Source organism: Cupressus sempervirens, chromosome 5, assembly GCF_028749045.1.
Source record: "Cupressus sempervirens isolate cs-2001-9-10 chromosome 5, ASM2874904v1, whole genome shotgun sequence".
NCBI classification, from domain to species: Eukaryota; Viridiplantae; Streptophyta; class Pinopsida; order Cupressales; family Cupressaceae; genus Cupressus; species Cupressus sempervirens.
Genome location: NC_143122.1, coordinates 887845309 through 887858305, shown reverse-complemented (window position 1 = coordinate 887858305; position 12997 = coordinate 887845309). Strand labels below are relative to the sequence as shown.

At 39.1% G+C, this 12997-nt stretch overlaps 1 protein-coding gene across 1 annotated transcript in view; it reads right to left on the bottom strand.

Moving 5' to 3' along the window:
• The window catches only part of LOC149558774 (tRNA-thr(GGU) m(6)t(6)A37 methyltransferase), a 191012-nt gene that overhangs the window by 165416 nt on the left and 12599 nt on the right, over positions 1-12997 (bottom strand). Inside the window, exon 2 of the mRNA XM_089832844.1 lies at positions 7768-7889. Coding sequence (XP_089688970.1) covers positions 7768-7889 — 122 coding nt within the window. The remainder of the gene's footprint in view (positions 1-7767; positions 7890-12997) is intronic.

The following is a 12997-nucleotide window of genomic DNA, read 5'->3' as shown; positions in this document are numbered from 1 at the left end:
ATTTCAACAACCGCTGGATAGCGTCCGGATGAAAGAGCTAACAGCATCGGATCTTCTGCACTTGCGCCACTTTCCTTCTCCTTTTTGTCCACTGTACTTGCTCCACTTTCTTGCTTCCTTCCATGTTCTCCTGGTAGTTGAGCAGCAGGAACGATGTTTATGAGTGCCAATCGGAGCTGAGGCATAGTGAGCAACAGATCACTTATCCTGACAGGTATCTCGGCTTGCAAAATTTGCCATACAATGTTTTGTTCTGCGCAGTTCCGTACGGAAGTACTCGGCGTGTCCTTCAAGTGTGTCGTTTCTGCCTGTGTTGTTTTCTGGATCTCTACCCGTGCTTCCTCCAGTCTCTTCTTTTCTTCCGCCGGGTCGGGGTACACTTTTGCTTGCTGTCGTGTGATGGCCAAAACCCCTTCTTCGTTCGTCCCGACGGTGATCAAGTTTACTCCCGACTTCGGACACCTAGCATCTTCATGATCACCAGGTCCACACCATCTGCATAACAACTTCGGTGTGTTCGTCGTTGTACACTCTCGGGTGAAGTGACCCCACAGATTGCATGTGCGGCATTGAACTATCGGCCGACCATTCACATCATACTGAATTCGACTCCTTCCGCCATTATTGTTGTTGCCGGTATTGTTGTTATTTTGACGGTGCCGGTTGTTTCTGTATCCGCCCGATGTGGCACCTTCCGTACTGGTGTTCCCGTTCCCTCTTGACGGGGATGCCTCCTGCGTCAGGAACACTTGCTGCGGTGTTCTTGCTTTCAAATTGAAAGGGCGTTCCTTTACCGAGTGTCCCAAAATCTGGCAAATCTCACAAAATTGATCTTTCGGGCAGGATCCCTTTGTATGGCCTTCTTTCTTGCACTCTGTGCACCATAGGTCATTGCCCTTAGTCTCCTTGTTCATGTTTTTGAATTCCTTCATCATCCGAATCATGTCCTTCAGGAGGGCACGAACCTTCCTATTGCTTCCCTCGTCATCGCTGCTATCTTCTCCTGAAGATGCATCGTTATTTGAATCGGACAAGCTGTTCTTCTTCTTCTTCTTTGTCTTCTAGTCACTTTCGAGGTTCATTGCCCAATTGTACGCTTCATCGTATGTTGATGGTGGCACGATCTTCATCTTTTTCCGCAGCTTCGGGTGAAGGCCTTCAATGAACCATCTTTTCTAGAGTCCATCTGCCGGTTTATTCTCCATTTTACTAATTAAGTCCTTCAACCTCCTAGCGAAGACCCGTACTGTTTCATTCTTCTTTTGCTTGGTATTGAATATCTCCGCTACAATTTCATTATCATCACGCAAAAGTTGAAATTATGCGATGAACTCCTCCTTAATGTTATCCCAACTATTTAATTTTTTTGGATCAGCATCAGTAAACCAATCAATCGCAACACCCCGTAAGGTAGCAGGAAATTGTTGGATCCATTCGTTTGTATCTGTTATGCCATTTGCCCTCCAGATCGTTTCACATGTTTTACAATGTCGAATGGGATCAGTTGCTTCATCACCATCAAATTTAGGCAACTTTTCTTTCGGACCTTCCATGATCACAGTATGTTGAGGGTTTTGTTGTGTACCTGCGCTGTTTTGCACTCTCGCACTGTTTTGAACACCCGCGCTGTTCTGCACACCTGCGCTGTTCTGCACACCCGCGCTATTCTGCGCACTCGCACTGTTTCCAACACTCGCGCTGTTCTCTACACCCGCGCTGTTTTCTGCTTCCGCGTTGTTTTCAACACCCACACTGTTTTTTGCTTCTGCGCTGTTCTCAATACCCGCACTGTTTTCAACACCCGCGCTATTTTCGACTTCCGCGCTGTTTGGTGAAGAAGAGGGTTCGTCAACCAAAGCTATTCGTTCCGAAAGTATATCTCAGACGAAGAGGTCACTCCACGCTCGTGCTCCGTCAGCACTCTGAGCCGTGCGAGTCGATCTCCTTCCGTCAGGATTCTCTTCCCATGGCGTATGCAGGTTTAGAAACTCCTCCCTCGCTTCTTCCACCAACTCAAGCCGTTGTCGAGTCTCCAACAATCCTTTGGCACTCCTGTTCCCGTCGGCAATCTTCTGGAATCTCCTTCGGCGCTCTGTCTGCTGAGCCAAAATTAAATTTTCCTGCGCAACGTGTATGTCATCTTTTTCCTTCAACTTATTCTTATCTTTGTTCAACTGATTCGGCATTTAATTCATATCCGCTTGCCTGCGTACCAGGTCTATCAGGCAACGGCGCCAAATGTTTACCGTATGGATTAATTAAGAAACGCACACAGACAAAGAATACGAACATGAACAGCAACCAGCAGAACTCTTATTATTATTCGCATATGCCAGAATATTACATTATGCTTGAATGATAAGATATGATCTCCTATGATTACGATGCTTCCCGAAGGGGTTATAAATACTTTCCGAAGAACTTTCCCAAAGGAGTCCGTCGGCCACATACATGTCGTTACATAAAAACCTTTCCGAAGGGATCCGTCGGCTGATACACAATTTCCTTTCCGAAGGGACCCGTCGGCTGATACACAATTTCCTTCCCGAAGGGACCCGTCAACTGATACACAATTTCCTTCCTGAAGGGACCCGTCGGCTAATACACAATTTCCTTTCCGAAGGGACCTGTCGGCTAATACACAATTTCTACCGACAACAATACTTGAACAAACTAAACACAATTCCATTACACTTTTACATAGTATTTGCAAACAAACCAAGAAATATACAGGCAACCTCAAAGTTGACAGTTTCTAATTCAAAAGGGGAAGCTGAATCTGTGAAAACGAAATTAAGCAATGACATTTTCTGACTATGAATCAAGGATCTCACCAGGATACCACAAAATACAATTTGGGACAGATGCTAGCACACAAGCCAATATACAAGAGGGTGATATGTTGGAATTACCAGCAACTGAGGGATTCTTTCTGATACATTAGATCATTCGGAGACTCAGATCAGTGGTGTATTAGAAATAAACACTTTGTGTCATCATTGACTCCATGGTACCTTCACATATATATGCAGTGCCGGCTATGTCTAGAAATAATCAAATTCTTATGAGGAACAATGTTCTCAGCAAAGGTAAAACACAACATAATGTATGAAACAATACCATCAGTCATTCAAAAAAAATTTGGAACAATACCCTGCCTCACTGTGGATATCAACAATATTCAAAAAGCAACGATAAGTGGTGGAGACTTAAAAGCCAAATACATCATGTGCATGCACAAACAATGAACACCTGTTGGAGATGATTGTAGCGACAGTGAATCTAAGACCAGATGCGATAAACAGTGACATAAAGATAAAATGCAGAGATGACTAATACACCCAGATGGAGTCTAGGAGGCAAGATATCTTGATACATAACGGCAACAAATAGAGAAAGAATGGACAGGAGAGCTTGCAACCATATTTGTCCTTAGACGTCTGCGATGTCATTCAAGGCTTTCATAAATGACTCGTGCAAACTCAGAATCATGCCCTCCATTAGCGGGAAAATCTTTGTTCGATGTGCACTGGGAGGTTAAAGGAACCTACATGATGATTATGATCTATGCCCATACAGAAAGGAGGATATACGATATCACCCAACCGATATAATCGGAAGTCTCATGTAGCAAGAAAGCGGTATAGAAGAAATATGACACCCAATATCCACTCGTTCTTTGGATTTCCCGATGACTTAAGAATTGTTACCAGTTTAGTATCTACGCAGAAAATATTTGGAGATTGTCTTCTACATATGGTAACGGCGTGAGAAGAGAAACATTCAAGAAAGAATTCAAGAGTTAATTGACAATATCAAAACATAAGTCAAAGTATAATGTTTGGGAAATGGATGTATTTATTGATTATTTTAAGAAACATAATTAATATTAAAGGAGATGTGATATACTTTTGAAGAGAGACGACATTTCGTTTTAAATGGACACATTCCTTTGCTATTTAAGATATAAAAGGTGTATCATTTGAAAATACAAGATATAAGACATATTCAAAAACATTCATACGAAGAAGAACCATTTTATATTTATTTGTAAAGAGGAATAAGGAGCAATTATATGACTTTGTAATATGAATTCAATTATTTTTTTATTATTCAATTATTTCATTTTAATAATAAAATAAGAAGTCTTTTGTTTATTATTAAAGGCATGGAGATTTAAACTACAGATGAATCATCCTTTGTAATTATTTTTTGCAATTTGTATACTATTTAAATGTCGGATAAGTGGGCAAGGTCATTTAGCATTATAATTCGATCATCACAGATAGTGTGAAATATTAAATAATTTTTGTGTCTGTGTGTAGTTTGTCTCCCTACCAGAGGAGTTAAAACTCAATCTAGACTAATTTAAGATTGCATAATATTTGGTCTGCCGCATCTTGATTATTTAATTGTTAACAATAAGTGCTCAAGAACTTTACGAAGTTGTACGTAAAAATTCACTAAAGTTGACTCTATTGCCCGGATGAGCAGAGGCACTGATCTTTCTATTATTTAAGTCAAAAAATCTGCAACTTCCTTCCTACAAGCATCAAATTAATTATTATTCAATTATACAAAACATTCAACCATTATCCAACATCCAATTTTCATTTTAATTGAGTTCGAGGACCTTGCCAACTAGAGAACTCCAAAAGTTTAAATTCGTTATAGAAAAGCCTCAAACCAGATAGTCAGCATTTGAGGTGAAGGTTTACCCGCCTAAGTGTAGCAAAGCCTAAAGTGCAAGGGAATCGAGAAGTATTCCCATTCATTGACCAGAATTGATTGGGAAGTCCTATCAGAGAAGTGGCAGGCTCTTAGATTTCCAATCTATGGTTTTGGGAACCAACAAAACCAACTATGGAAAAATTTATAGACACGTGAGCAATATCCTATTAATGCTGAAGGAGATGGTTGTATGAAACATATTTGTGTCTGAATGGATCATAATGCATTCGTACGGCAGTATTAAATACAAGTCTATATACTAAGCACTCCATAAAATGATTCAATAAGTGGCAATGATGTTAATAAGGCAACATCAAGTGAGTAATACAGACAATCGAAGTTTGTATATGTAGTAGTAAGTATTTACAGTGGCAAAGCATAAAGAAATAGCATTGGTCAACTATCCTGAGAATTAAGGAAATAATTGAATTAGTGGCAAACATTACCAATGAATAGAAGTGCAATAACTAGAGAAGTATAAACAGTGGAAATGTGTCAAATAAGTTAAAAAAGTGATTGACTAAAAGAATGTTAGTTTTGTTTACTGCACAAAGTAAACGTAGATTTATTGCATTTTGAGACTAGAATATGACACAGGATAAGATAGTATTGTATTCATATAAGCAAAACATACAGTAACGATTACAACCATAATGATGATCCATAGTTAAATAGGACGATATACATATATATTCTGAAGGGGTGACTCAACCATCGCGCAACCTTTCAAGTACTAACTAATCCCGTCGGCTTTGTTACACTTTTGTCGATAACATCATCCCCCCAAAAAGAAGAGTTGTCTCCGGATGACAAAATGGAGACCACTAAGTACATCAAAACATGACTAGGCAGGAGGGTGCAATTGTGCTCGTAACTTGTGCACCTGCTAGGTCCATGTCTTCCAATCCGCCTTAGCCTGCATCTAAATCTCTAAAGTTGTCTTCATCATCTCTCCTATATTCCCAAGCTCTAGCTCTTTTGCTTCCTACTCCTGTAGCTGACTCCTTTCTTGCTTTTCTTCTTCAAGCTGAGATAAGAATGGTGGCCTCTCTAATTCCTTATCATGTTTAGCTACCTCCAACTGGGCAATGAGTGTTGCCCATTCTGACTCCCAAGCTGATCATCATGTAGCCAAACTTACTTCTACTGCCACTAACTAGGTAGTTGTCTCCTCCCGAGCCCTCTCTGCTACTACCTGATATGCCTGACTCCTCCAAAGAGAACTCCTATCGCATCTCCGAAGTCTCTATATTAGGCCACCATCGTACCTCAAAGTGTACTATAAAGGCCATCGGGTAACCAACTCGCATAAAGGATAGAACATGCTCTAGCTCCTGCACAACTATCTCTAGTGTGCATGCCTACGTAGAAATCACCACTTGGCAACCCCGAGTCACCATATCGGCCAAATATGCCTCTACATCCTCCCCCATGTCTGTCAATGATCCTGATGTGGGCTGCTCCTGTGTGTCCATCGCTGTCACAACTGCCTCTAACATCTTCTTGGTAGTGCTATCCATCGGAGGTGAAGGTGGTAGCTCATCTATACCAGTAGGGTGACTCTCCTCCTCCTGCAGAACTATAGGGTCCACCTCCTAGGGCACGCACTTCATAGGCGAGAGAATAATGGATACTAGCGCTACTGGCCTGATGTTAAACCTCTAACTCAGATAAGCACTCAAGTCTTGTGTTGTACTTGCCCTACTAGTATCCTAACTAGCTGGTCTAGCCAATAATGCAGCATCTACAGTGACCACAGCGTCCTAACCAACTACATCCAATCGAACTTGTAGTGCCCTTTGACTCTCAGGTGCCTTCTCCTGCGCAGAAATCTCCATCACCCCCTCATGTGTCTCCATCACATAATTTGAGAAAAGATATGATAATGATATAATGTGTTTGGAGACAACAATGATTGATATAGAAGATTTTATAAAATAAGACAGTGGCAATTAGTGTCTATAGAGGGTGCAACCAAGTTAAGATAAAACAAAATATATAATAAAGGCTCAATACAAAGGCAGCAGATATCACAAAATAGTGTGACTGTAGTTCTTAATGTTTGATTCAATAATAAAACATAATCATTTTCTAGAGGTGATCGACTTTATTTGTTAATGAAGTTGCATTAAGACAGATTAATTTTGTACGCCTCACTTTAGATAAAAGGCATTTTTGCCACATCTCTTATAAAGTATTGTATCTCCTCACTTAAATATGAAAATATATAATGAATGTTGAATCCATTCCTTGAAGGGCACCAATTGATTAATAAGAAAAGTATAATTTATACTTGGTATCTAGAAACATATAAGTGCTCATCATAAGAGAACACATATTACATTATATAGCTGGCAGGCATCATGTGACAGCTTTCTATATGTTTTAACTTATCTATGAATCAATACTGAATTACAGAATATTATATCTATTAGGGATAAGAAATTCTTAATGGTCACACACACACACACACACACATGTGAGTTACTAATATATACTTAGTCAATTCCTTGATCACACGGTAATAACATTAAGTGGATAGAATGGTGTTGTGTAGGGAGAGGTGGAGTAAAACCTCATAATGTAGGAGGAAACTCCCAAGATGGGCTAAGGACAGCATCCTGAAGTTTCAAGGGAGCCTACTTGTAGATCGGTGTCAAGCTCCCTACGACAAGTAGTTCCCCGTTCTTCTTACAGCATAATGGCGTATGTTAATCATTGGGAGTTGTCATTCTCCTAGTAGGGAACATTACAAATTACTATCTCCAAGTGCAATCCAGACCTAGTTAGGAATTTTAGGGCAAATCAAGTATAGTCCTAGTTGGGGACATTACAGATCTATTAAGCATAATACTAACATAACAAACAAGTAAAATACAACAGAGTATATTCTTCATTCATATATTTGAATAAAGGCACACATGATAAGTCTAGTTACAATGGACATCCTAACAAACTTAGCACTCATGAAAACTTTGTGAATGAGACATAGATTCAGAGCTTTCAATAGGCACCATTCATGAAATACATTTATACCTGCTGAGCTCGAATGCGACCTTTTCGTTCAGCCAAACAATTTTGCAAGGCAGTTTGTAGAGAACTTTCAAGTTCTTCAATTCTCTTATGTAATATCTCCAACTGCATTTTCCACCTACCAACTGCACACACCAAATATCAGATGAATATGAGCTTCAAACAAATGATATACAAAATAAACATTAAAGGCAGACTGCTCAAATGGAAATTAGGTTCAAACTTCAACTATTTCACTATTGAGTGCTAACACATAATAGAACTAAATTGACAGCATTTGAAGCTTCAAAAATAGATTAAAAAATGTGAATGCATAATAAAAATTTAAAATAGATTCCTAATTGCTGATTGAAAATGAGAATAATACTAAACCTTTACCCTGAAAACTCTTTGTTCTATAATCTAACTAAAAAGCCACTACCACACTATTATGACTTGACCTTCTTGCAAATACATTCCTCGTGCCTGGCCTTATTTCCATGCTATCCACTTCGCCAAAAATAATTTTACAGAGTTATTACTGGAGGTCCTAAATCAAAGGAGAATATGTCTTATGCTTGGGGAAGACGAAGTTATATGGTGTGGCTCAAAGTCTGTGTAGCATTCGGATATAATGCGGTACAAAATACAAAGAACAAAACACTTTAAATTGACTGGCCACACATTCTCTGCTGTAACCGAGTTATACTTCCTAAAGTCCGTGCTTCGTGTGGACAACCCTGCATAAAAGAATATTGACTGTGGAGAGATTGAAGACCATCAGCATATGTGGACCCAGCCTTTGCTCTCTAACCTAAAGTGATATCGAAACAGTTGGTCACCTCTTACTGAATTGTCCATTTGCTGCTAGATGTTGGGATTGACTACAAGGCAAAACAAAGGTAATGATTAGAGATGAAATTTGGACAAAACTTGAAGGAGAGTTAAGTTCTATGGGACAAGAATGATACATGATCAGATCAGGTCGGAATTCCTCTCAGCCAAGGAATTCCACCGTGAACTCAAGGACAAAAATGGATGCAAGATAAGATCAAAACTCTTCCTAACCCCCTTCAAAGTGATAAAATTGGCTAAGTCTCGTGAGTTGATAGGGGAATCTTTTAAGGGAGAGGAATTTTAATTTCACACCCCCACAATCTCTGCCATGAGCTGCAAATGAACACCAAAGAGACCAAACTTACACAATAGAAGGAGATAACAAGGTGATTTCTCTCTTTTTTTCCCATTGCCAATAGAAACTCAAATGCATCAAGGATAATTTGAAGCCAATTTAGACTTGCTAGAATTCCTCTCAGTAAAGGAATTCTGCCCAAGGTTTGTCCTCTAGAACTAAAATCTCAGCCATGGAAAAAATTAGCCAAAACTTAAGATTTTGATCTCAAATTTTCAGAGCAAAAATATTGATCTAAACAAGGAGAAAATGATCCACCCAAATGGATAAAGAGGCGAAAAAATGTGGTCAATCTTACAGATAGAAAAGAACAAAATCGGATTTAATTACCTCTAGGAGCAAGGGCGGCCAGCATGATGAAAAATAAAGATTAATTTAAATGTTTTAATTGGCCTAAAAAGGCCAAGTCAGCCCAAGGAATAGACCTGCCCTTTCACATTCCAAGTTGTCTATAAAATATATAAAGAAGGCAATAGCAAATCATTTGATACATCAATCACAACTTCAGCTCTGCTTAAAACAGTGATCTTGTCCTGAAAGCAGCGAAACATCTCTTGTGAAAAGCTGATCTATCCCTCTCTTTCAAGGCAGAGAATTCACCTTTGACAGCATTTTCAAGATTTAGAGAAAGACTTTGGGAGGATTTTCGGGGATGAGAACACCACTGATTTTCTCCAAAATCAGAAGCATAAAGTGCTGGAGGAAAACAATCTGGGCAAAAAAATGAGGAAAAATCAAAACTCAGAAGCGTGCTAAAGGACAAATCTGGGTTGTAACAAGAAAATCAGACTATAGGAGAAAGTCGAATTCTTGTTCAAATTGCTTTAATAGGGGAAAAAAAAAGTTGAATCTAGATGCATTTTCATTCCATGCAAGCTCTCAGATTTTATTAATTTCATTATGCTTATCAACTCTGTGAGCTTAATGAAATATTTCCTTTGTTTTGCAAGGTAGTCATTCAAGAAGAAGCTTGAAGAAGCGTGGAGGTAATGGCAAGGCCAAGTTCAGGCCTTCAAGCGAGGACAGGGCAAAGGATGGAGGCAAAGTCAAGCTTGAGAACTTCAAATGAGAAGAAAGTGCAAAATCAGATTATCAAAGTACAGATTCATGATAAAGATCAAGATGGAATTTAAGAAAGCAAATAACAAGGAGAAAGGAAAATTAGAGAAGATTATATCAACTTGAATTTCCTCCAGAAATCCAAGTCCATTTTGAAGGATCCAGCTACATGAAAACATCCTACTTCAAGAATTTCAGATTTCAAGTTTGGAAGTACAATCAGGTTCAAAATCATGGAAAAGAGAAAACTTTCCAAGAGCAAGGATGAAGAAAATTTGAAAAGATGAAGCAATTTGGGAGTATGCCATCACAACTATAGGCTTGATAATGTTGAGAATAAAGAGATATTTTCTCATCACAAAAACTGATCAAGTATACGAGATAAGGATGTCGAAGTAGCACACACTTGTCTTCTATCAATCAGAAAATCTTAGTCACACAACTCAGAGTACATTCAATCATATTATGCCATGTACAATTTTCTCGTTGGCTCTCAATGGTATTGTAAATTTTCTTATTGACCCGATGGGTAATGCCTTAATGTAATTGGTTGGTAGTGTGGCGACCCTAATTAGGGTTTGTAGGGATAAATATTGGCTCTTGATCTCGGATTGATCTTGGCCTTTCATTGTATTTGAAAAACTATAAAGGCCAAGACCTTCTCATTTGTAACTTATTAGATTAAAAGTAGAGGTACAATAAGAGGGGACTTGTTGAAATTGATGTCATAATGCTATCAAAGTAGTTGATTCATTCTTGGTCTTCATGGCGGATTACTTGTGTTGCTTTTGAGTATTGCATGGTTTCTTCAATTCCTCATTAGGATTTTATTTCATGTTAAGTAGAAGTAGAAGTAGATGAATGGAAGATATTGTTCAATGGTGCAGCTAGTGTTCATACTGCTACTTACTGATTACGAGTAGCAGTGCAAGGTTAGTTTGGGCCTAGATGGAAGTGTTTAACTTCTATTAGAAATGTCCATTTAGATTGCACCTTTATGGGGTGTCTGGATGAGCATTGACAATGTGAAAATCGTTCTTATGTCCATAGAAGATAGTACCTTACTATGCCTATTTGACATGACGAAGCAAGGATTGGTCAGAGGCTCACCCCATTATCAACGTTGTCTTGCATTCTAGAGTAAGATGGAATATCCAAACCTTATTACTTGCAGTTTATTTGGTTGGAAGTGATTGTAAAAGTAAAAGTCAAGTTGATATCCATTGAATAAATAGCATAAGTCGCTTTGTGATAACTAGCATATCATATCACAGAACTAAGCGAAAGTCCACAATAAGAAAAAACCTTAAAGTTGTCTAATTTGATCACACAAGGCATCTACATTGTTTAGCATATGAGCATCCCTATTCAAGAGATGGAGATTTGGTATTCCATGTTGGAATACTAAGTATTTGACTTTGTATGTTGTAGTGGAACAAAACTCACATCAATAGGTCCTACCTCAAGTTTGCAGCCCAAATGTCAAATAAACCTTAACCAATCAGCAGAGCCTCAAAATGAAATATGTGGGCCTAATTTCTCAATCCCAAGCCCAAGCTCAATGCAAATAAGGCTTAGAATAGGCCTATACTGAAACGTGTGGCTCTTAGTATTACATCCCAATTTTTGACTTAAATTGAAATATAGCCGTTGAGGTTCACATGAAGTCAGTTGACAGTTAAATTGGTTATAATCCTGTGAAATGATAAGATGGTTAATCGTTATAATTTCATGTGAAGATAACATGCTAGTGTCGTCGGTAGATTTTGCATTCTGTAGCCGACTAGGTTATGCCGTCAGAGATTTTGTATTGGTAGCCGATAGGTAAATTAGGATTGTTTTCTAGTCGACGGACCCCTTCGGGAAGGTTCGGCAAAAAGTATTTATACCCCATCTGGGAACATTGTAAAGCATCTTATGCTCAGTATGGAATCTCTTGGCATATGCGAATAAAGGAGTATTGTGGTTGCTATTCTTGTTCATTATCTGTGTGCAGTAATCAATTAACTTATGCGGTAAACATTTGGCAACATTGTCAAGAAACGAACTTGGGTCACTTGCGTGACAGGCGGGAATACTCACCACTATACTACAACAAGAAGTACTGACGAAGGGGTATTCCAACAAACGTAACGGAAAGAGGAACCCTATATAACACGTAAGAAACTGTTATTATGGAATCGTCAGGGAAACGGAAGTGGAAGAACCAGTTGAAGACTAGTATGGAGAAGAATGCAAGGGTTTTAGCTTCTGGAATCCGAGTTGTAGGGCCATCTGCCTCCAGCAGTAAGAAACAAAAAGTCAGGGCAGCACTCACTCATCTCACTGTCCAGTTTGAGGGACTCAATGGCAGTGAATGCCAGAAGTGGTGGTAGGAAACTCCGGACACCGACCTGGTTAAGCAAATTTTGATACGGGCACAAGTGCATTGGGCCATCCAGCTTCCAGTTTTTTCTATCCGATTATTTGAATCAATTTTGCGGACCATGATAGAAGCATATAATTGATACAACAGAAAGAGCACATTTTTGTACAAAAAGCATCGGATGACAGTTTCTTTTAAGCCTAGGGATTTCATGAGGGTTTTTGGCATTCTTGGTCTTGGAGTTAAGAAGGTGGAAATCAAGAATCACAAGCTCACTCAAGAACGGAAGGAACACTAGATTCAATTAGTGGGTCGCGATCTTACACTGGAGGAGATGGAGTCAATAATAAAGGGGTCTAAATGCAGAGGACTTTAACAGGATCTTATTCGGGAAGGCCACTGGAGGTGCATTATGGACGTTATCAAGAGCAAGCTAATAGGGGCAACTCAGGCTTCAAATATAGCGTTGTCGTAGATAGTATTCATGAATGGCATCATGAACGACATGGTGTATGATTGGGCTATAGTTCTTGTTGAAAAGATGGAGGAGTTCATGACACTCCAAGACCGCACATTCTTTATGCCGCATCCTGCAATTGGCTTATTTCTGGAGGCAGCAGTTAATCAAATACCAATGG